This window comes from Aspergillus luchuensis, chromosome 3, assembly GCF_016861625.1.
Source record: "Aspergillus luchuensis IFO 4308 DNA, chromosome 3, nearly complete sequence".
Classification (NCBI taxonomy): Eukaryota; Fungi; Ascomycota; class Eurotiomycetes; order Eurotiales; family Aspergillaceae; genus Aspergillus; species Aspergillus luchuensis.
In genome coordinates, this window is record NC_054851.1 from 3,165,331 (window position 1) to 3,188,942 (window position 23,612).

The 23,612-nt window shown below is 51.5% G+C and overlaps 7 protein-coding genes across 7 annotated transcripts; 4 read left to right on the plus strand and 3 right to left on the minus strand.

The window, feature by feature from the left end:
- Positions 1-1,729: 1,729 nt before the first annotated feature.
- CCT7 (chaperonin-containing T-complex subunit CCT7) lies at positions 1,730-3,603 on the plus strand (the record flags this gene model as incomplete). The annotated part of the gene is made up of 5 exons (XM_041687637.1): positions 1,730-1,786; positions 1,896-2,232; positions 2,302-2,674; positions 2,743-3,404; positions 3,491-3,603. 5 exons carry the CDS (start codon positions 1,730-1,732, stop codon positions 3,601-3,603), a joined length of 1,542 nt encoding a protein of 513 aa, XP_041541502.1.
- Positions 3,604-5,087: 1,484 nt separating this feature from the next.
- On the plus strand, positions 5,088-6,296 carry MCA1_1 (caspase family protein; the record flags this gene model as incomplete). Its single annotated transcript, XM_041687638.1, has 4 exons — positions 5,088-5,106; positions 5,163-5,549; positions 5,601-6,209; positions 6,271-6,296. 4 exons carry the CDS (start codon positions 5,088-5,090, stop codon positions 6,294-6,296), a joined length of 1,041 nt encoding a protein of 346 aa, XP_041541503.1.
- A 475-nt stretch (positions 6,297-6,771) lies between these two features.
- On the minus strand, positions 6,772-8,091 carry TSR3 (ribosome biogenesis TSR3 family protein; the record flags this gene model as incomplete). Its single annotated transcript, XM_041687639.1, has 3 exons — positions 6,772-7,532; positions 7,614-7,750; positions 7,838-8,091. The coding sequence occupies 3 exons, from the start codon at positions 8,089-8,091 to the stop codon at positions 6,772-6,774; spliced, it is 1,152 nt and encodes a 383-aa protein (XP_041541504.1).
- A 415-nt stretch (positions 8,092-8,506) lies between these two features.
- On the plus strand, positions 8,507-10,995 carry AKAW2_31058S (VHS domain protein; the record flags this gene model as incomplete). Its single annotated transcript, XM_041687640.1, has 8 exons — positions 8,507-8,573; positions 8,678-8,765; positions 8,852-8,927; positions 9,028-9,321; positions 9,385-9,657; positions 9,719-10,106; positions 10,163-10,707; positions 10,795-10,995. The coding sequence occupies 8 exons, from the start codon at positions 8,507-8,509 to the stop codon at positions 10,993-10,995; spliced, it is 1,932 nt and encodes a 643-aa protein (XP_041541505.1).
- Positions 10,996-13,929: 2,934 nt separating this feature from the next.
- AKAW2_31059S (uncharacterized protein) lies at positions 13,930-15,262 on the plus strand (the record flags this gene model as incomplete). Its single annotated transcript, XM_041687641.1, has 2 exons — positions 13,930-13,997; positions 14,056-15,262. 2 exons carry the CDS (start codon positions 13,930-13,932, stop codon positions 15,260-15,262), a joined length of 1,275 nt encoding a protein of 424 aa, XP_041541506.1.
- A 3,969-nt stretch (positions 15,263-19,231) lies between these two features.
- Positions 19,232-20,957, minus strand: SDS23 (cell separation during budding; the record flags this gene model as incomplete). The annotated part of the gene is made up of 5 exons (XM_041687642.1): positions 19,232-19,610; positions 19,662-19,840; positions 19,885-20,002; positions 20,050-20,519; positions 20,577-20,957. 5 exons carry the CDS (start codon positions 20,955-20,957, stop codon positions 19,232-19,234), a joined length of 1,527 nt encoding a protein of 508 aa, XP_041541507.1.
- Positions 20,958-21,535: 578 nt separating this feature from the next.
- On the minus strand, positions 21,536-22,674 carry AKAW2_31061A (uncharacterized protein; the record flags this gene model as incomplete). The annotated part of the gene is made up of 2 exons (XM_041687643.1): positions 21,536-22,355; positions 22,406-22,674. The coding sequence occupies 2 exons, from the start codon at positions 22,672-22,674 to the stop codon at positions 21,536-21,538; spliced, it is 1,089 nt and encodes a 362-aa protein (XP_041541508.1).
- Between the last annotated feature and the right edge of the window lie 938 nt (positions 22,675-23,612).

Here is a 23,612-nt window from a genome sequence, read left to right on the forward strand (position 1 = left end):
GACAAAAAAAAAAAAAAAAAAAAAAAAAAAAAAAAAAAAAAAACCAGTATTCTGGGCTAAATTGCTCAAATGTTTGTGACTTCCCTTTCAAGTCCTATTTCTAGATACTCCACATTCCCCCCAAACCTGTGCCATATCCACTCCCTCCCCTGTTTAGCGGTCGCAGCTACTGCTGAACATTTTGCGGCGCTTCTCGAGAGACACTGTCTACTGTATATTATTGGTTTGGATAATTGGGTCGATCGGCAGGCTATTCCCAATTTATGGTCTAGACGATCGACTTCAGCTGTGGCCGCTTCAGCTGAGCCAGCCTAGGTAATCTCGGTTATGCATTACTTTTCTGTGCTCGGGACGCGTACAATGCGTCTCTACTATCTCTCACAAGAACTTGAACTGAAATAGACGGCTGGATATCTACGCTATACCTGCTCATATTTGGCTTCTGTTTGTTGGTTAGGGATGATTGAGGGAAATCTGCGCTAAGGGTACACCACCCCTGTAGCCTTTGAACATGGGGTAGGGAGACGCCAAAGACCACGTCCATCGCCACCGGATATGATCAGTCTAGTAGTTGCGACACCCTGCATACAGACTACCCTCAAGATAATTGTATCATGATGTGAGACTTTCGTAACCGAGCTGGTGAGATTTATATTAGTTACCAACGCGGTAATGCTACTCGAGGTTCTAGGGAGCATATGAGAGAATAATCAATGGCAATCGCGGGTCATCTCTTAAAAGATACTTGTTCATTGTCTTGTGGATCATTCAGGATCTTAGTAGCGAACACTACATATGAGATCCCATGCACTGTAGAGTGATAAGTAGTACTACTACTATCACCATCATAGTACTCAGAAGAAGCCCAACCCCGCCACTCTACGGTCTATATCTGGGTGGCTACCTGGCAGACATGATGGGATTGAATAACCATAGTAGTACATTGAAGAGAAACTCTATAGTGTCAATAACTCGAGTAAAGAGTGCTCTGCCAGTGCCCTGAACTGATTTTCATTAAAGTATTCTTGTGGAAGTTCTATTCGTAATATGCTGGAATCTGGTGGGGTTCAAATGATTAGACAACAGGAACGGTTCAGGGATGTGATGGACGAAGTGGCCTCAGATGGTGAGAAATCAACCTTATACAGCAAAAGAATATGAATATAAAGCAACTCAAGAATTTGCTAGAAAAATTGCATTCGATATAATCACCTTATAAGACTTTCCTGATGTCAAGGTAGTGTTTTTGAGGGGAAAAAGCAGCAAATAGGGCTGCGGGGCGCGGCATGATTGGTCACCGCCTCCAGCACTGGAGAGTTTCGATCCCAAAGAAGCTCGGGGAAATTTTGGTCGAGCAGCGATATCGAACCCCCGACCAGCTAGGACACTCAGGGCCACAATCTCATCTTTCTATAGCCCCTTGTCCGTTGGCTCACAGACTTCTCTTTTCTCCGCCGTCCTTCCTTGAAATAATCTCATCAAAATGGCCTTCGCTGGCCAAGCACCCACGATCATCGTGCTCAAGGAGGGTCCGTCAACCCTCCCGCATTTGCATTGGCATCTGTGTGTCATCGCTGAGAGATTTTGCTGACTCCGTTGATTGTTTTCTTTTGCTTCAGGCACCGATACCTCCCAGGGCAAGGGTCAGATCATCTCCAACATCAATGCCTGTGTTGCCGTGCAATCCACGATCAAGAGCACTCTCGGTCCTTATGGAGGGGACCTGTTGATGGTGGACGGCAACGGTAGACAGACCATCACCAACGATGGAGCTACTGTGATGAAGGTGCGTCTAGAAACACACCCTCATATCTTTCCTTCGGAAGACTCCAGGCAATATTTATTCATATTCTATTTTACCTCATGAGCTTACTTGTCCTTGTCTTCTGTTCTAGCTTCTCGATATCGTTCACCCCGCCGCCCGCATTCTCACGGACATTGCCCGCTCTCAAGATGCTGAGGTGGGCGACGGAACAACGTCGGTTGTCGTCCTCGCCGGTGAAATTCTGAAGGAAGTTCGCGAACTTGTCGAGCAGGGTGTCAGTTCACAGACCATCGTCAAGGGTCTACGGAGGGGAAGTGCGATGGCCGTCAACAAGATTAAGGAGATCGCCGTGGACGTGATCGAGTCTGCGGGAAGTGAGGAAAAGAAGGTTGAGACGCTCCGCCGTCTGGCCGGAACGGCGATGAACAGCAAGCTGATCAAGCGGAATTCGGATTTCTTCACCAAGAGTAAGGGGTTCCCCCCTATCCATGGGTGCTGTGTTGTTTGTGGGAACAGATGCTGACTAAATATCCTAGTGGTGGTGGATGCCGTGCTTTCGCTCGACCAGGACGACCTTAACGAGAAGCTGATCGGTGTGAAGCGGGTTACTGGTGGTGGTCTCCAGGAATCTCTGTTCGTTAACGGTGTCGCCTTCAAGAAGACCTTCTCGTACGCCGGTTTCGAGCAACAGCCCAAGTACTTCAAGGACCCCAAGATTGTCTGCCTGAACGTCGAGCTGGAGTTGAAGAGTGAGAAGGACAACGCCGAGGTGCGCGTCGAGCATGTGTCGGAGTACCAGGCCATCGTCGATGCCGAGTGGCAGATCATCTACAACAAGCTGGAGGCTATCTACAAGACCGGAGCCAAGGTTGTTCTCAGCAAGCTCCCCATCGGTGATTTGGCTACGCAGTATGTTCTTTCGCAATCTTCTCTGGCAAATTGGTCTACATGCTTACTTCGTTTCTCTTCATCTACAGATACTTTGCGGATCGGGACATCTTCTGTGCTGGTCGCGTTGCGGCCGATGATATGGATCGGGTCTGCCAGGCGACCGGAGCGGCTACCCAGTCGACCTGCAGCGACATCCAGGAACGCCACCTGGGTACCTGCGGTATTTTTGAGGAGCGCCAGATTGGTGGCGAGCGTTACAACCTCTTCTCCGAGTGCCCTAAGGCCAAGACCTGCACCCTTGTGCTGCGTGGTGGAGCGGAGCAGTTCATCGCCGAGGTCGAGCGCAGTCTGCACGACGCCATCATGATTGTCAAGCGTGCTCTCCGCCACACGACCATTGTCGCGGGTGGTGGTGCTACCGAGATGGAACTGTCCAGCTTCATGCACGGCTTTGCGGACCGCAACGTGCCCCACAAGCAGCAGGCGGTCGTCAAGGCGTTCGCCAAGGCCCTGGAGGTGATCCCCCGCCAGCTGTGCGATAACGCAGGTTTCGATGCGACGGACATTTTGAACCGGCTGCGGGTGGAGCACCGCAAGGGCAACGTCTGGGCTGGTGTCGACTTTGATCACGAGGGTGTTCGGGATAACATGGCGGCTTTCGTGTGGGAGCCCAGTCTGGTCAAGGTGAACGCCATTCAGGCGGCAGTGGAGGCTGCATGCTTGATCTTGAGTGTGGACGAGACGATCAGTGAGTACCCCAGTGATATAGTGTCACTCCTAAGCCCTATAGTATCTTTTAGGCTGACCGATGGTGATTTTCTTTTTTTCCTCCAGAGAACGAAGAGTCGGCCCAAGCTCAGGCCCCAACACGAGGCCTGCCGCCGGGTGCTGCCCAGCGGGCGCTTGGAGGAGGTCGCGGACGTGGCATGCCCCGACGTGGACGGTAAATGTCGGAAGACGAAGGATGGATTGGGATAGGTTGGAGGGAGGAAGAGAGGTACCACTAGTACAGTAGAGCAAATTTCGAATCTCCCATAACTATAAAGGGGAAAATTTGAGTTGTTTATAATCAGTACTGCCTACCTACGTATGGAACTATTCATTCTTCGGTGTAGCTGGTTATTGCACAGTCACGTGCAGCAAGCAGGAAACAAGCAGGGATTGTGCATGATGGAAGATCTACTTTTGGTAGAGAATGAACGATTGGGAATTTTCTAGATGAGTGTTCTGGGCCCAAGGGGGTGGATAGGCAAGTCCGTGCTATTTAAGGTGTGGATCGGGAGGGGGAGAAATGGGGAATGAAGGAATTGGCTGGCTGTCTGAGATTGGGCATGTTCGTTTATTCAGAAGCACAGGAGAGACAGACAGGGAAAAAAAGAGAGCAAAAAAAGGGATTCGGGGAGACCGAGGCATGCTTTGTTTTTCTGCGCCGGAGGGACCGAGTGGGTGGAAGGAAGGAAGGACGTGCGTCGTGCAGGGAGACCATTTAACATATTAATTTAATTAGTCGTGCCTTTCCTCGAGGAGTAAAGAATCGCCCATCAGTTTTACTTTTAGTTTTAGTTTTCCAGTGATTGGGGTCACTATTACTTAGTATTACTTAGGATCTATTTACTACTTCTTCTGTATTGATTCTCTTCTCCCCCTTCTTCCTCCCCGGTCCGGAACCCAATCGGCGCGATCCGCTCCACTGGCTTATGCCGCAAATCTGCCATCGGTTCCCCATCTGACTGACTGACGCCTGCGCCTTTTCTTGTTCCTCCTCCATCCTTCCCTTCCACCTTTTCCCCCCCATCCCTCCGTTCACTCAGCCTCTTATTTGTCTGCTTCCTGCCGGCTTGCATTCCCATCCTCACATCAAACCTTTTTTCTGGTTTCACCTGATCTCTTTCCCTTCCCCTCCCCCCCTCCTCCTCTTCTTTCTTGTCAGACCATGTCCTACTATCCACCTTACTCGGGCCCGCCCGGGTACCCTCCGCAGCAATATTCCTATCCTCCTCCGCAGCAGAGCTATGGCTCCCCGCCCCAATATCAGCAGCCGTGAGATCTCCTTACTTGCTCCCCTCGTGAGAGTTTGTTCTCCCATAAACTCTCAGTCCCTCTTCAGCATTTTCACAAATACGGAACCGCTACTTTTAGACGTCGCGCTGACGTAGCTTTGGCAGACAGATGAATCCTCACCACTCACACCACCACTCGTCCTACGGCGGCGGTGGTTACCCCGGCCAGGCTTATCGCCAACAGCAGCCTCCCAGCAACCCTTACCCCTACAGCCAGCCCTCTCCTCAGCAGTACCAAGGATCGCAACCCCCTCAAAACGGATACAATGTATGTCTTGCATGATGCGTCGCCTGTTCTGCATGTTGGTGGGTATGGGTGGAAGCTGACGTCGCTTCTCTAGGGTGGCTACCCTTCTGCCAGCCAAGGCCCGATGTATGGGGGCCGGCCAGGTATGTCACTGCGATATCTTGTGCAAAGCTTCTATCCCAACTGACGCCTCTTGTAGGTATCGCCGATGCCTACCATAACTCCTACAACCAAGGCAACCACAGCGCCCCTCCGCCGCCGCCCAGCGAACCCGTCAGCTTCGGCCAAGGCGCACCGCAGGGTTACAACTTCCAGTACTCGCGCTGCACGGGCAAGAGAAAGGCGTTGCTGATCGGTATCAACTACTTTAACCAGAAGGGCCAGCTGCGCGGGTGTATCAACGATGTCAAGAACATGTCCACCTACCTAAATCAGAACTTTGGTTACGCTCGCGAAGACATGGTCCTCCTGACGGATGATCAACAAAACCCCATGAGTCAACCCACCAAGGCTAACATTCTTCGGGCTATGCACTGGCTCGTCAAGGATGCCCAGCCGAACGATTCGCTCTTCTTCCACTATTCTGGTATGCCGTCCTCATAACCCCGAACTGCTGGACTGGTTCTGACAATAGCAGGACACGGTGGACAGACGCCTGACCTCGACGGCGACGAAGACGACGGATACGACGAAGTTATCTACCCGGTCGATTTCCGGGCTGCCGGCCACATTGTCGACGATGAGATGCACCGGATCATGGTCAAACCGCTGCAGCCGGGTGTCCGACTGACGGCTATCTTCGACTCCTGTCACTCGGGTTCCGCACTCGACCTGCCCTACATTTACTCGACCCAGGGTATTCTCAAGGAACCCAACTTGGCCAAGGAGGCGGGCCAGGGCCTGCTGGGTGTTGTTTCGGCTTACGCGCGTGGCGACATGAGCGGCATGATGTCGACGGCCGTTGGGTTCTTCAAGAAGGCGACCAAGGGCGACGAGGCGTACGAGCGCACCATCCAGACCAAGACCAGTCCAGCCGACGTTATCATGTGGTCCGGCAGCAAGGACGACCAGACCAGTCAGGACGCCCAGATCGCCGGCCAGGCTACCGGCGCCATGTCCTGGGCCTTTATCAGCGCGCTTCGCAAGAACCCGCAGCAGAGTTACGTCCAGCTGCTGAACAGCATCCGAGACGAGTTGTCCACCAAGTATACGCAGAAGCCGCAGCTGAGCTGCAGCCATCCCTTGGGTAAGCAGTCGCCTGTCGCTTCGTGATTAGGAAGATGGAATTTTCTGACGGAATCATTTAGACGTGAATGTGCTCTATGTTATGTAAATAGTTGCTTTGTAATTTGCGGGGTGCTTGCGGGGGGTAGTCATTTCTCTTCATTCGGAATAGGGCAAAAGGGTTTCAGTCAATCTATTGTTTACTTTCTTACTTCCTCTTCCCCCCTTCTCGCTAAGCATGAGATGGTTATGATCGCCTTGATATGTCTGAGATGCCTCGTTATGCTTTGCATGCATTATATGTGACTGGGACGGGGACAGCCATGAACGGGACGGGGTTGGTTTTCGCTGTTTATATTGAAGAAAAGAGAAAAGAAAGACCGATAAATCAAAGTCAATCGATCAACAAACTACTGCTCAATCCATCCATAGTAGTAAATCTCATCACGGTATCATTCATTACATTCATGCTTATTTATTTATATGTACCCATGAGATGCATGCTCATATCATAACTTTTGTAACATCCAAACCCATCCCGTCCCATCCGAACAGGATCAAGGATAAGAAAAGGATCCATCCCACTACCATCGCTTCGGCGCATCCACCACCGTCCTGGAAAACGACGCACTAAACGTCTCCTTCTCCTTCTTCTTCTGCGCCGCAATAATTCCCGTCCGATCCGTCACCGGCGTCGCATTGATAATACTATCGAACGCCTCATCCTCACTCCCCTCCGCAGACCCGGACTCAGCATCTGAATCCTCCAACGGCCTCGACTTCGACCCTTCCTCCTCCGGTCTCGCAATCTTCTCCGGCTGCGGCTTATCCGAAGCCGAGGGATTCTGAAACGACTTGGAATTTAGGATCTTGGCTCGAATAGCAGCCATTTGTTCTTCCTCTTCCGAGTCGTCTGATATCGCGAAGGGGTCTTTATCTTCCTCCTCTTCTTCCTCTTCCTCCTCATCGTTGTTATCCTTATCAGAGCCCGAACCCTCCTCATCATCCTCCTCAGAATCCGACTCCGCCCTCCGATTCGTATTCCCCACCGTCCAAATATCGTCTGCGCCGCCCGCGGCCCGACTCTCCTCGTATTCCCGCTCGATCTTGGCGAGCCATTCCTCCTCGGCGCGCTTGATTTCGTCTTCGTCGGCGCAGGCGGCGTACCGCTTGAGTAGTTTTCCGTTGATTTCTAGGAAGGCTTCACCGTAGCGGAAGGGTTTGAGGACTTGGCGAGCCCAGTCTTCGTGGCCGCAGATGCAGAAACAGGCGGCAAGGGCTTCCACGCAATTTAGGCGCCAGGGTTTGCCGTAGTTGACTGTGTTGGCGGCGATGAGGTAGGGTACTATTTTTTTCATTCAAGATCGATGTATTAGTATTATTTGTTCGTGATGTTGAATATTGGTTGTGAATTCGGGAGTCTTACAGAGTCGTTCGCATTTTCCTCCGATTCGCGACCAGGGCACTTCCTTCACTCGCACCCAGGAACATTCTACTACTGCGGCGCCGAACTGTTCGAGGAGGTCTTTATCGGCCGGAGAGATGATTTTCTTTGCGTTGGGACTGGATAGTGATGTGATGTGGATGTTAGTTTATTGGGGGGTTTTGTTTGGTGATTGTTGTATAGGGTGGGGATGGGTGACAACGTACGAGACAATTACACCCGGGAATCGCTGGCCGATCTGCAGCTCGCGCATCAGACCAAAGTTCATCAATCTCTTTCCTGAGCAGCGCTTGGGATCACAGTGACCCAGATCCCAACAGGCGGCTTTGAATGGAGGTCTGGAGGGGCGGTCGGCATCATCGGCGTCAGGGTTGGCGGGATCGCGGCGGGGAGGACGGGGACCCTTGGAGGAGAATTTCTTGCCTCCTCGAGCGAAGTTGTCTTTTTTATGGCGGACCATGGTGGATGGTGTGTGTTGTTGTTATTTGTGTTGTGCGTGACAATGGAGGTGATTGAAGAATTGCGGAAAATTATTGAAGAGGGGGAAAGTTGAAAGATGACGGCGGGCGCCACACGTGGAGTGAGTGGGAAAACGAACTAGTAAAGCCAGCGGGCAGCCAGCCAGCGGGAGTGAGTCGGGCAAGTAAACCAAGTCGGTTGGTTCCATTTCGAGCTACTAACTTAACTCATCCCCTCTCTATCTCTCAACTCTCTCTTTCTGTTGTCTCCGGTCCTTTCCCCTCACTCTCCGCCCTGAGTCACGGTCCTGTTCGACTGACTCCCTTTTTATTTCAATTGTGCTTTTTTATTTTTTCTCTCCCCTTTATCCATCTTACACATAATCCGCCGTCACCCTGGAGGCCGCTTCAGCACGCATGGCAGCGAGGGACCGTTTCGGTGCCTACGCTGAGCCGGGCTTAACACCGCTGCAACGGGCTGTTCGTACGTCACCCCTGTTCTTTTTGTCCCTCCCCAAAAAGCAACGCACACACCAATACAGGATTCTTTTGATATTTTGGTTGGCTAAATATTTACGACTCCTACAGGAAATGCCTGCGACTTGTCGCACTACGAACCCAACCTCGCCCTGAACCTTGAAGTGGCCGATCTGATCAACTCCAAGAAAGGCAATGCGTGAGTTGCTACTGCTACTTACTACTGTGTCGCGTCCACCGACCCGCGCCGTTAAACTAACCCAACCCAACCCTCCACACTTCTAGACCTCGCGAAGCTGCCTTCGAAATCGTCCATCTAATCAACTCCCGGAATCAGAATGTGGCGTTACTAGCATTGGCGGTAGGCTTTATATCCCAGACCAACCAACCATATAATGGAGCTTAGATGTGCCTGAATGCGGGGCTAACATTCCACCCCTGCGACTCTTGTCACCTTTTAGCTTCTCGACATCTGCGTCAAAAACTGCGGTTACCCATTTCACCTCCAGATTAGCACTAAAGAGTTTCTGAATGAGCTGGTTCGTCGATTCCCCGAGCGCCCGCAGCTGCGGCCGACTCGGGTGCAACATCGCATTCTCGAGTCCATTGAGGAGTGGAGACAAACGATCTGCCAGACGTCGCGGTACAAGGAGGATCTAGGCCATATTCGTGATATGCATAGGCTATTACTCTACAAAGGTTATGTGTTTCCGGAGATTCGCCATGAGGATGCGGCCGTCTTGAACCCCAGTGATGTGCGTGATCCCGCCCCCACACTGGTTCTAGGGAGTGTTGCTGACTAGTGGTATTTGAAATAGAACCTGCGGTCTGCGGAGGAGATGGAAGAGGAGGAGAAAGAGGCCCAGTCGGCTAAATTGCAGGAGCTGATTCGTAGGGGTACGCCTGCGGATCTGCAGGAGGCTAATCGTCTGATGAAGGTCATGGCCGGGTACGACAACAGACACAAGACTGATTACCGGGCTAAGGCGGCGGAAGAGGTCGCCAAGGTGCAGCAGAAGGCGAAGATCTTGGAGGAAATGCTACAGAGTCACCAGCCTGGCGACCCGGTCGCGGAGGGTGATGTGTTCGAGGTAAGCTTGGAAGTGCGGCGCTGTGTCTCGTTTGATTGTCAACTGACTGTCGGGTTGCTAGGAACTGGCTGGGGCGCTGCAGAGTGCCCATCCCAAGATCCAGAAGATGTGCGAGGAGGAGTCGGATGATCCGGAGGCGGTTCACAAGTTGCTCGAGATCAATGACAGCATACACCGGACCATTGAGCGGTACAAGCTTGTCAAGAAGGGCGACTGGGAAGCCGCCACACGAATCCCCAAGGGCACATTGGGCACGACAACAGGTGTATCGAAGAACGCAAACAACCAGCTGTCGCTTATCGACTTTGACCCGGAACCTCCTGCAAGTGCTAGTACTAACGGCAACGGTGCGCCGGCCGCGACCGGAGGCAGTTCATTGGAGAACGACTTGCTGGGGCTGTCAATAGACGAGCCCGCTCCGGCCGTGGGTGGTATCTCCTTAGGACCATGTAGGAGACATCTGCTGCTGACATGAATGAGTTGACATGGCTAATGCTCGTGCTAGCGATCACGACCACTGCTACACCGCCGGTGCCGCAGGCTCCTGGTGGATTCAAGCCGAACTACGACATCCTGTCCTCGCTGGGCAGCTCTTCTCAACCGCCATCGCAGTCAGCCACTCCGGTGCCAAGTGCACGACCCCAGAGCATCGTCGCAACGCCCACTCCCCCACCGGCTGTCGACCCATTCGCTTCGCTGGTATCCGCTAGTCCCCGACATGCCAGTCCCCTCCCGTCTGGAGGATCTGCAGCCGGCCATGCAGTCGCTGGGGGGTCCCTGCTCGATCTGGCAGGAAGCGGACCGACGCAACCGGTTGGCAGCAGCGGCAAGGCGGCGGAGGAGGACGAATGGAACTTTGCATCGTCGCTGCCGGAGAGCAACACGCTACCGAGCACCAACCGGGTGTCGGTCTTGAATTCGGCACTCCGAATTGAATTTGTGGCGCGGCGACACCCCCAGCAGTCGCAGCAAATCCATGTGGTGGCCCTGTTTTCGAACGGCACGAGCCAGCCACTGAACGAACTACACTTCCAGGTGGCTGTGGAGAAGGTGAGTTGTAAAGTTCCCTCCGCTTCCCTTCGGACAGGGCACGGAAACCAACGGACAGAAGAGGAAGAAGCTAAACAATTCCCACAGGCGTACACGTTGCAACTCCGCCCGCAGTCCGGGCGGGACATTGGACCGCTGCAGAACAACGGGGTGCAGCGGGAGATGCTCATCTCCGGGGTAGCGGGGGGTAAGGGCAACTCGATCAAGATGCGGTACCGAGTGTCATACCGGGTGGGCAGTGAGCACAAAGAGGAGCAGGGGATGGTGCCGTCGTTGGGTATAGCCTGATTTGATAACTCTCCTTTACTTACACTTTTTGTCGGACAGGATTTAGTCTCCCTTCTTTGATCCCCTCTTCCCCCCCCACACCTCCTCTTTTTTCCCTCTTCTCCACCATGTTTGATGAGAGGGGGGGAGGGGATTGTTTGAAAGTGTGATTGATAGCTTTTTTTTTCTCTTGCCAGCTAGCCCTGCATAGTTGCCTGCCGTTGTGTGTGGATGATTTAGTGTTTTCTCTTTTCCCCCTTTATGCCGTGTATACCAACTCCAGCAAGTTTGACAGCCCGCCCCCAACCTACACCATCTCCTCCTCAGATAGGTAGTAAGTAGTAAGTAGTAGCATAGCTAGCAGTAGCTTCCTATGCCCAAAGAACTTGACCAAACTAAACTAAAGCAAGTAATGCACAAAACAAAAGACAAAAGACAAACCAATTGTCCCTGTATTGTCACACACCCAATCCAATCAATCGCCCATTATCATCCATCCATCCATCCATCAATCTACATTGTATGCATGCATGCATGCACGCATCCAAGCAACACACACACACCCATGTTTCCCTTCCCCCTCGCCCGACCGGACTCACGGACCAAACGCCCCCCTCTAGAACCAGCCTACTACCTTCCCACCCACCACATGTGCTGGCCCCTCTAAACTAAGTACTTAACCTAGGTACTGGGTTTACTTCCTTCCTTCCTTCCTTCCCACCACCCTGGGTCTTCCCCCTCCTAGCCGCAGCCACACAACGACGAAAGCCAAGCCTAACCAAGGGACAGGGATTGGACGAAGGGAGTAACATGGACAAACATCATATCCCGCGAGTCAGTCCACAAGTTTTTCCCCGGGGTGTGGTACCATGTTCTGTGTAGGTGTGTATGGTACGTATGTGGGGTTGCGCCTCTTCCCTCTCTCTCTCTGTGTCTGTGTATCTGTCTTTGGTGGCGAAAATAGGGGGGCGGCGAGGGGCGAGGGGCGAGGGACAGGGGACGGGGGCTAGCTATACTGTATGTATGTATGTATGGAATGGATAGGTGGATGGATGGCGGCAGAAGCCGATGCGGAAACTAGGACTAGAACGGAAGAAGGAAGAGGGAAGGGGAAAAGGATAGTGTCCGAGGGATGGGGATAGGGGTTTGAGAGAGGCTAGATGTGAAGGTCTAGGTATACAAGGCGATGGGTGTGCTGGAATGGGAAAGTAGACGAGCATTGCTCGGGGGCGTACCTTAGCGTCCGAGGTTGTTGGTCTAAGTACCTGGGTAAGGGGGTAAAGGGGAGTTTTACTAGATGGGCAGCTGGAAGGAGAGGCGGCGGGATTTGTTCCTGGGGTTTGGGTAGGTGGCGTGGCGGTGGCTACGGGGATTTTAGTTTGGGTGGTGGTTGTTATCCAGACTTGATTCCGTGGGTTGAGAAGTGGTCTGTACGGTCTGTATGGAGGGATGGGAGGCGATTAGATTATGAAGGTATTTACTTTTCAGGTCAAAGTAAGTTGTTTGGTATGGGTGATAATGTCTATGTTATGTTGTTAAGCGAGGTGTTCTAGGATCTTGGCGATGGTCTTGTTTATTCTGCTCTATACTGGATTGCTGTTTGTTGTCTGTGGAGTGAAGTAAATAGGTTGATCCAGACAGACAAGGTAGAGGAATTCCCAGATTAGGTATGTGTTAGGACGATTGAATAAAAAAGAGAAAAAATCCGCATCCTTGTCTACTGTTGATCTCGCTGTTAATCGGTTCTAACAATAATGTCCGTGTGTACGGGGAAAGATAGTAGAGAGATTGTGGCTTGGACTGAAGATCTGGCAGGTGGAGGCAGATGGGAAGATCAGCGGTGGAGAGAAGCAAGATTGAAATGGTGAAAGTTACGAGGCCGAACAAGATGTTCCTACAGTAGCGCGTACGCTCGGATTACGGACGAAAACCCGCGCATCTGTCACTCTACCCGATACGGTAATGATAACCAGTTGTGGCCAATCACACGGTAAGATCGGACCTGGCCGATCTTTGCACTAGTTTAGGCTGTCCGGCTCGTACTACTTAGTACTAGTGTATCTAGTAAGATTCTCGTACGGTATAGGAGTTACTAGGAGGTACTTTCTCGCTGGGAATGATACTGACAAGATACCTGCTAGCGACTTCATACCTGGCATTGGCAAGATCGTTCGTGTTTCCCCATCACGAGGATCATCCTGGGCAAACGATGTCTCCGCTTCGTGTGTAGCTCCCCACTCCCTCAATCTGCTATCTCCTCTCCTCTTCCCCTCATCTCATCTTCTTGTTTCCTCGTCTGCTTATCTTTATTCGTTTTTCTTTTCATCGACTTCACATTGTCTGCTACTTTCTTCCTCACTTCACCTGGTTTCCCTGGAAAATGGTTCCGGTTCGCTCCTAGTCCTCCCCTGCTAGTCACCCACTTCAGACTTCCGCTCTTCCATGGGATCCAGTCTTCTCCCATGTCTGAGTCCCGGCTCTGCAAGAACCTTGCACTGTCGCTCGTTCCATGGTTCCATCAGAGCCTGACTTTTGGTCGGCCCTTGTTTCGGTGACCCAGACTTGCCCCGGCACTGGATGTCTCGTCTAGACTCGGCCCTTGGCTGGCTGAGCTGTTGTGACCTGACAGCTAAACTTCGCTGCTTGAACCACTCCCGGTGTCAACTTTACTGACGGCTCTGCTCACTGTTGGATGCCCCTCCTTGGCTGCCGTTATTCCAACAGCTGCCATTTTATTTAACTTCAACCCCCCGTCTTTTTCTGTTCTTCCCTTCTATTATTGTTTTCTTGTGTACAAGGCGTGGTGAAACATCTTCCTCCTCAACATACCTACTGCCGATCTTGCAGTCATCTGCTCAGTCGTACTGCCTTACGCACGCCGCGCCACACATCACACCACACTGCCTTAACTGCCCACACTGCTCTCCCCGTCACTGTCCACTACACTCACTCACGATGGGCTCTCCCGCCATCGATGTGGATGTTTGTCCCAATCCCCGCACAAAGGAGGAGAACCAGGAACGGTAGGCTATCTATTTGGCCGCTATTTCTCTGCCTGCAAACCCGCTGACGAGAAAACAGTGCCTTCATAGCCGCCTCCCGTCGTAAAGACCGCAGCTTAGATGCTCGCGTGGAATCGGCCAACCGGGCCTCCAGCCTGCACAAGCAGCGGACCGGCAAGGCTCTCCTCATCAGTCGGGAAATTGTTGAACGAGAAGCCATGTACGAAGAGGTCGATGACCGCTACCAAGAGAAAATCAACCGTATGCTGCACGCTCAGTCGATGCAGCTGCAAACCGAGTTCAACCGCAATCTCATGGCGGCTTTTGCCAACCGTCCTAGTGCTCTGCACCAGCGTCGGGCCAGCTCCCACCTCAACCCGCGGGCCTCTCTCAACGGCATCCGCAAGATGAGTCTGGACTTGTCTGGGCTTCGTGCCTCTGTCTCCGACGGTATGAACACCGGGCCAATGACTAGCCCGTTGGCACCACACCAGGGTAGCTATGTGCTTTCCCCCACATACGACGGAAATTCCCAGTCGCCGTCGTATCCCAGCGTCGTCCCCGCGTCGTCGGGACAACTACCATCCTACCTCACCCAGACCGCGGGCGGACCCACCTGGCCGGCGCAGCTGAACGGGCCGCAGCCCATGCGATCGCCTTGGACAGGAGGGTTCGTGTCGCCCGTGCAGCAGGTCCCGGCCACTACGATGGGCGAAATGGGCGCCATGCCAGTTCGTCAGTTCCGGGACCGCATGGGTTCGGCGCCGGTCATTCCCGTTCACGCGATGCCTTCCCCCTTGCTTGCAACTCCCGCGGCGTCTAGCAACAGCAGTGCTACGGTGCCTCCCACAACGACAACAATGTCGTCCTCGTCCTCAACGGCGTCGGCCGGTCCTCGACCGGCCCACCCGATGTACCAGCACACTCGAGTCCGGTCGGAGCCTGGCCAAGCTCTGCGGACGCAAAGCTTAGCCAACCTGTCTCAGCTCAACTCTCCACCAGGCATGCCGATGGATTCCACAGAGCCAGTGCCGACACCAGACTTGTGCCCGACGCCCAGCACACCACAGTCCCCCACATCGACGGGGCAGGACCCGGGTCTTTGGGGGCTAGACCTGAACAAGGACGAGGGGGTAATGGGATACGCACAGGAGCACCATATGGATCCTGACTATGAAGATTTCAGCCGGTTCGCATTTACGCTGGGCAGTGGTCCCCAGCTGCCGGAATCAGAAACGGCGTTTGATGAATTTTTTACCATGGAGGATTTTCCCGTCAGTGCATGAGTACCCTATACGTTGAGTGAATACTTTGCTCTAAACTATATGTTTTAGTATTGATTTATTTTCTTCTTTTCTTTTGTCTGTCTATTATCGTTACTACTACTACTACTACTACTACTACTTCCTTTGGGTGGGGACTTGCTGGCTTGGTTGGTGTCGTGTGTACGAGGGGAGACAATACCCGGGAGAGCGGCGTTGACCAGGTGATCCATAGCGAATGCTATACCTTTGCTTAACTTGACATTTTTCCTTGGAATTGGTAGAAATTCAGCCATCTTCGTAACTTCACTCTCTTCCAAACCTCAACAAACAAACTTCAGGGCCAGTAAAGTGGATCCCCACCGTCCTGGAGCTATCTAGCTAGACCGGGTGAAGCTCCCCAAGCTCCAGGGAACCTGGTGGGTGGAGAATTTGGAGATGAGGTTACATTTCCGCAAACAGCGAACTCCGAATGCATCGATTTTTCCTCAACATAGTCTAAATAGTTCTAGGGCCCATTCGTTTTTATTATTATTGTTTATAAATTAGTGGAAATGAAAGAAATTTTCTTCAGTTAGAAAAAAATCCCCGCGGCATTATATTTTCAGCCGCCGGATGATGTGCATCATAATGGCTTAATAGTTATACGAGTTACACAAAGAAAAAACTTCTTAAGAACTAAGAACTTAGATGGTGAAATGAGTTTTATGAGGACATAGGGTGATCATCGTCTTAGTAGTTATTTGTTAGGTTACTCATCTGATACTGGTGAAAGAATTATAATAATACGCTGATGAAAGGATATGAGAAATAATCGAAATAAGATAGTGAGTATCAGCTGAGCTGGAATGTAGTGAGTGAGTGACATGGTAGCTACATGCCCTAGTCACTAGAAGTCAGTCAGTCAGTCAGTCAGGTCTATAGGTAGTTACTATCCAGATAGATAAATTGGTTACTACTATACTATAGTTAGTAAGGTAATAGTTGAGGTAGGTAGAATACGCCGTTTTAGCCGATAGTAGCCATCCACTCATATCCTTTTTACCCAGCTGGGGATTCCCTTCTTTTGTTTTTCTTTATTTTTTTTTTTTTTTTTTTTTTTTTTTGTCATGGTGGGTGTCGACATGCTGACATCCCGGGGGAGGAAGCTGAGGGCCAGCTGAGGGAATTTGGTAAGGGTGATGGGAGATGCGCGGTTTTAGTGTTGAGTTTATTTATTTATTTTTTTTATTATGGTGATGGTGATTCTGTTTGGTTGGTCTGTTTGGTATGAGATCTACATTAGAGCTTGGATGAGATGAGTTAGTGGGATACTATATTACTCAGGTAGTTAGTTGTAGTTACACTCCTTGTATAATATAAGAAAGAGGAGGAGGAAGAAGTAATTCCCTCACTACTCTCATAAATAGAAATATCTGCTGGTAAAGTTCTTCCCTTCTATACACAAGTATCTCTGCACAAGCAGTGTATAGAAATCCGCCTCCACCCACCAATAAAGTCTGTCAATCCACACATATACACCCCCTGCCTTCTAAATAGAGAGGGAGGGAGAGAGAGCTTGTGTGGTTCTCCCAGTCCCTACCTACCCCTCTTTTTCTTTCCTAAACCTATCTATACTCTAGAAAGTAAAGGTACGTACTACGTACGTACGTAGTCAAATATAGCCCTTGATCGACCAAACTAAACCAACAGACCAGCCTCGATCACGAGATTCATATAAATTGAGTTGTTAGTTAGTTTAACGTTATTAGTGTGGAAACATCATGTGGGAAGAAACGGGAAGGTGATCTGCATTACTAGCTTCTTTGCAGAAATGCAAGTCATTTTCTCGCTCACTCACTCACTCACTCACAACAATTTGCAATAATAAGCAGAGAATCTTATCGATTGATTGGCTTGTGGGTTTCCCTTTTTTCCTTTTCAGTGTGGATACTTACGGAGTTCCGCTTGGTCTGTGCTACGTACTTTTAGAACTTGGTTCACGCACTAGTCCTGGTTAGGAAAAGCCGGGAGGCGATGATTGAACCTTGATTAGTTAGTACTTTTTGACTTTTCAATTACTTCTTGAACTGTTTAGGAGGAATCGGGTTAGGGCGGGTGTAACTTAACTTACTGGTGCTTGGGTAGGTTCAGGTTCGGGTGGTCGGGTTTCCTTAGATCTTTCTCTCTCTTCTCTCTCTTCTCTCTTCCTCTCTCTCGTATCTCACTGTGCTGTTGCTCTTGGGGGGTTGTTGGTTGGTGTGGGAGGTACGGGTCTATCCTTCTGTTTTTGTGTCTGCGAGTTCAGTAAGTGAAAAAGAGTTTATGTTGTAGGTTGAGTTCAAGGAGTAGATGCTTTCAGGGTACACATTTCCTTCTTGTTAGTATTCTTAGTATACCCTAACTATACTTCCTGTCTTGACACTCAATCCATCTACTAGTACAGAACTTGGAGTAGAATCCACATATCCTGCTGCCCTACTACTAGTTACTACATACCACACTCCCTCACTACTACTACCATCAAAAACCCACATAGAGACACGCCCTATACTACCAAAAAAAGGCTCTTCTCCTCTCTCGTAAATACACTCCCACCCAAAAACCCACACCCAACATGGGAAGTATTTTCCGTCTCGGCTAACACCACCCACTACCCATTCCCGACTTTAGTAATATCCTGGAGGAGGGATGGAAACCAGCTACCCGACTTACATGAAATAGGGAAGGGGAATGGGTCTGTTAAGACCCAGGCTATTCACTAAACTAAACAGAGTAACTGGGTTCATCTGTTGCTTTTGCTACTACTGTTGTTTGTGGGCTGGGTCTGGCTACGGACGTCCGGCCGATCTCCCATTTCACAGTGGAGTTCAAAGTCTAGAACTTGGGAGCTCCCGGATAGTTGATAGCCCGAAAAAAGGAAGGAGTTGGAGCTGGTGTGGAGTTGGGGGTGTGGGTGTGGGTGGGTGATCATGATGGCTTGCTCCAGAGATTAAGAGGGATTGGATTTGGATTTTGTGTAACGTGTTCTGGGTAGCTTGATTGCTTATTTGGCTTACATCAGGGTTGTTGAGTAGCTACTAGCTAGTTACAGTAGCTATGTAGATAGGTAGATGAGATGAGACGAGATAAATATACTAGGATGGCTTTACTTCCTGTCCCTGCCAAGTGCCAAGTAGTAACATTTCACACATGGCAGATAATACTACTTAAGGTACTACCTACACAATAATACTAATAGTAAAGTGTAAGATGAATAGATAGATAGTAGGCACCGCCACTGCCTTCCTCACTACCAAGTCTACCCTAACCCTCACACACTCCGGAAATACTCACCTCCCCCTACCAGTACTAACCTCAATTCTAACCCTCTCCTCCGTCCCATTCTAGACCAACCCACGCTTTCCCTTCCAGGTATAACACCCTCCTATTGGCCTTGTTTCACCCAACTTAACTAAGTAGTACCTTGGGCCCTTCCTCCAATTACCCCCCAAGTTAGTAGGGGGAGCGAAGCGAGCGGGTCTCGGGGATGGCCGGGGCCCGCTTTTCACCTAGTTAAGTACTTAAGTGATCTCTGCAGTTCATAACTGATTCAAGTATCTATGGATCGGGCGTCGTGTATCCACTTGCTGGTTGCTCAGTCGCTGTATTTAGTATACTGTCACTGTGTCACTGGTCAATGGGGAGTGCTGCTGGTGGGGCGTGGTGTGGGGGGTAGTGCTTGTATTGGGGATACGAGGTATATTACTGTATTGTATGTAAGGGAGTGTATTGTGTAAGGATGGGTGGGTGTAGGGCCGAGATTCATCTCCCCGCCCCCGTGTTCTTCTATATGTCAGGTTTGCTCCAGATTTGGGGGGATTTCCGATGGATTGAATCAGGTATGGGATTTGATCCTATGGATTGGATTGATATGTACTTGTTGTCGATCTAGGTACAGAATTGGACATGGTAAATACTAGAAAGGGAAAAAAAGAGGTAAAGAAAAAAAATTAAGGGAGTAAGAAGAACGGGCTATACGATTCGCCCGCTGAACAATTCCCGACCTATCTCGCCGCTACGTCGCACCCCCACGCTCGAACTGCTGCTGCGTCGTCGTCGGCTACGGCTCTCGGCTGGGTCCGCCGGACTGAGTCCGCTCGCCCGCGCGTGCAGGTTCAGGATGTCCGTTAGACTCACAACCCCGACTAGCCGCCCCGAAAGCCGTGCCCCGGGTAGCGCCGAGGCCGGGATCGACGGCGCGCTGAGGTATGCCGCTGGTGCCGCATTGCCGTTGTTGACGGCTGGTGAAGGGGGTGGACTCGAGTTGGTGACCAGTGGGATATGCACAGATGAGTGCGATGGTGTAGGAGGTCCTGATGAGGATGGCGATAGCGGATCGGTCACCCAGAGGCTGGTGGTTTGTTAGTAGTTGCCATTGTGTATGTGCTAGATCTAGACTTACCGATGGGACCGGGTGGCGACCACCTTGGCGACGGTGTGCGCTAGTGTCGACCCTGGGTTCACATGGAAAACCGGGAACGAGTCTTTGCCCTCTTCTAAGCCGCGGTTCGACAGAATCACGGAAATGAAATGCGTGCATGTATTGCGGAGTAGTGGGAGCGATGATGAGCGCGTGAGGAGCTGTCTGGTCAGCGGTGCTCATCTAGCGTCATAGTGCTGCGTACCTTGACATCTGTCGTGGAGATGTTGCCCACGACGTTGGAATGGTTGTCCACCACTGCAATAGACGTGATGCCCTCTTCATTCATGATCTGCAGCGCCTCAACGAGCGGCCGGTCACCACTACACAGCATTAGCTAGATCACTTCAAACCCGTTCAAGGAACGCACTTGATTGAAATCACATCTCGCGACCCGATCCGCAGGTCATGCAGCGACTGCGGATACAGCTGGTCGATCACCGGAAAGCTGCGGCCATTCTCCCACAGGAACTTGACCAGTCGGAATTGACTAAAAATGCCCACAACCTCATTGTCGTCCCGCTCGCTGACTACTACCACGCGATGCACCCCGCCGCCAAACGTCTGTACAGCGGTCATGACACTGGCCGATGCTGGCAACGTCGTCAGCGGTTCTTTGCGACCGAGATCCTTGACATCTCGCAGCGGAATCGGAATGCCTTCTTTCGCTTTGCGTGCAAGTTCTTCGTACGACGCAAGGAGCTCCTCATTCGGCTGTGTTAGTCCCGCCGCTAGCAGGAGATATGCGTTCAGATCGGCGTAGTCGAAGGTGCCCACGGCCGACTTATGCTGGGGCGATTCCCGGATCAGCAGCACCGGCGCCCCGGTGTCGATCAAGATCTAACAGAGTCAGCCCGCGACTCGGAAATTCTATCTGGATCTAGCAGCAGCGCCCACATTCGTCGCTTCTTCAATTCCCGTGTCTATGTCGACGAACTTCAGGTCGTCTGGACTGACCAGCTCCCCGATGGAGATCTCCCGCCAGTCTCGGCCAACAAACGCGGGGTTGGCATTGTTCGGGGCCGGCGGATTGTCGATGAGACTCTGAATGGCGGCCTGGGTCAAGGAGGGCTGTCGGCGTGCCCGCGGCGACCCTGGTGTCGCACGGAGAGTATCGCTGATGCTCTGACGGTGCTGATGATTCGGAGCGTGCGAGGAGAGGCGGAGTGACCGAACGCTGGCGGATGGAGTGCGGGAATCCGTGCTAGAACGGGGAGATGCAACGTTTGATCCACTGGAATTGCTGTCTGCAACCGTGTCCATCGGTCGGTCCGTCATGGTGGACGGAAATGGGAGGGAGGGGAGGAGCTTAGGTAAGGAGGGAGGAGGGGTGTAGTTGGCGTGCAGGAAGTTCTCCGGATAGGACTAGCTGTACAAAAGTACGTGAGACCTGATCTGGGGAGATGATGCTCCCGATTCGAGACAAACAACAGCATCAAAAGTGGCAGTGCAGGCTGCAAAGAAAGGAGAAGCGAGTCTGGATGGGAGGCGAAGACGAAAGGAGAGTCACTCATTCGAAGCCCCCAAAAAGGCGGGGATACGGCGGCTCCCCTTAATCGTCCAATCACAAGCCCCCGCTTGTCATCCCGGCGTCATCCAGCTCCAGTCTGGACATCTCCTAGTCTCCTTTATATCCACCCAATCGTTCTACACATTGATGTACTTTGTATCGAGTCAACTGGGCCTGTCTGCTCCTTACTGATCTACAGCTATGCAGGTACCTCTGCAGCTCCCACACTGTGGCGGTCCCCCGGCCGAGATATGGCCGACCGCCCTGAGACTGTCAGCAGTGACATCATCCAGTTAGCATTAACTATGGATATAGTCCCCACTTGATGGTCTGACACTTTTGACAATCAACTCAAGTCTCCCAGCAGTCCTTCCCAGCCTATCTTGCGGTATTTATCTGGCCTTTGTATTTTCATCTGGGGATAGCCTCGTGGCCTTTTCCGGTCTGACTCTTGCTCGTGCTTATAAGTCTTGCTGCCGTCGCGGTAGAAGCAGACTTGCTCTTTCCTCATTGGCGTGTCGCGTTTGGTTTTGCTAGGGTTGATTTCGAAGTTCAAGACAGGGGCAGCGTCTAGGCCGGTCGGATTTTTTGCCTCGCTCTTGATAACTGATAAGTACTGATCGTAGAGAGTTCCGTCCCGTTTTGTATCGGGATCTACTAGCCATCCATCAACTTGAAAATCAACCTTAGACGCCTTCGTGAGATCCCCGCAGTCCGCCGCGAGAACAATCTCCAGCGACGGAAAGTCTCGCAGGTATTGAAAGATCTGCACCGAGAGGTCACATTGACGAGACAAGACCAAGACTCGGAGATGTGCAAATGCCCCAGAACTCTGCTGCATCTCGTTCCACGACCGGATGATGCGATTGCTGAGCGTGACCCCGGACGACTCGCCGTTATTCCAGGTCTGCGGTGGCGATGATATTTCCAAAGCTACCAAGTTCCGGATACTAGCTATTTCCACGAGATCAGGAACCCTGGCGATTGATGGGTCCAAACTTAGCACCGTCCGCCAACTCAAGGTATCGCTCTTCACTTCCTTCCAGTATTCGGGCATGCCCATCTCCACGCTTTTGACACTATAGGAGCGGTAACGGCTGACTTCTCGGAATTGCTCGGGGTAGGCCATTGCAAAAAGCTTCCAGCTGTGTAGAGTTCTTCTCTTGCTACGGCAAAAGTTAGGCCATATTCGTTCTTATATTCTCGATCATCCTACCTCTTGCCAAGGCAATCCCAGAGGTAGCTAGCAATATGCCAGGGTACGTAAGCAAACATTTCAGGCCGTAGTCTCCTCTGGTCAGACAACAGGCATTTCATGGCGGAATGCTGTAATGAGGGCGCCCCGACTCGGCTGCTCTCCTCCCACCTTTCTGGCAAGAACGGAGACTCGTGAACCCAAAAGGGTCCATTAGGGTACTTGGAAGGATGAAAGGCCATCTCCCTATAGGCCTGGCCGGTTCGCCGGTCGATAGTAACGCCGGCCATTTCTGAGACAGCCCGCTTGGGCTTTGTATATGAGCTAGCAATACGTCACTCAGCTGCGGCACATGAAATTCCCTTTCATTAGTTACGTAAGGATGTGTTGCACGATAGTAGATCAGATCGTTCAGACGAGTGTTCGTTGCTGAAGCGGGTAATATCGATGTGATGGGAGTAGGAGTAAATGTTTCACCGCAGACGCAATTCAAGTAACACAGCCACGTGATCTGAGACAAGCATAAATATAACGGCCTGATATGAAGTCCGGGGAGTTTGGGCGAAATGTGAAATAAAGCCGGTTGATACGGTCTGTGTTTTCAGCTAGTATGTGAAATGTGCTCGCGACTCTGTTTTTGATGGCCTGTCATGTGACTGTCCGGTAGATACTGAAGGGTCCCAATTTCCTAATAGGGAAGCCCCACCGATCGAGTGGTTCGTTCTTTCCTTCTTAGTCTCTTGATCTACTATTCGTCTTTGGTTCTGTTACCTTTCCTCCTCCTCCTCTTCCTCTTCCTCTTCCTCTTCCTTTTCGTCTTCTCTCTTAACCCGTCTGTCAGAAGCCTCAGTCACAGAAAACTATAAGGCTGCCATTACAGTTTTACCATGACCAACTCAGAATGCCGCGTGATGATCCGACTGACTGAATTTCCGATGGCCAACTACCATGCAACTAACACAAACCTCATACTAACATAAATAAATCTCCGCTCAAATGATTCATCGCGATATTATCATTACAAAACTGAGCCCAAGGCACCTCTCGGCATTCTCACTGCAGCAAATAACGCGCTCAGCAACAGTCAAAATACGGACGTTCAGGGATCTGCCCGCCCTGTTCCTGCGCTCCCTGCAGATGACTGTTCCATACCCGCGCCCCGGGGGGCTGGTCAGCCGCTGCGCCTCGATATCCCATAGGTCACAAGTCAATCGAGGCTGACGCGGGC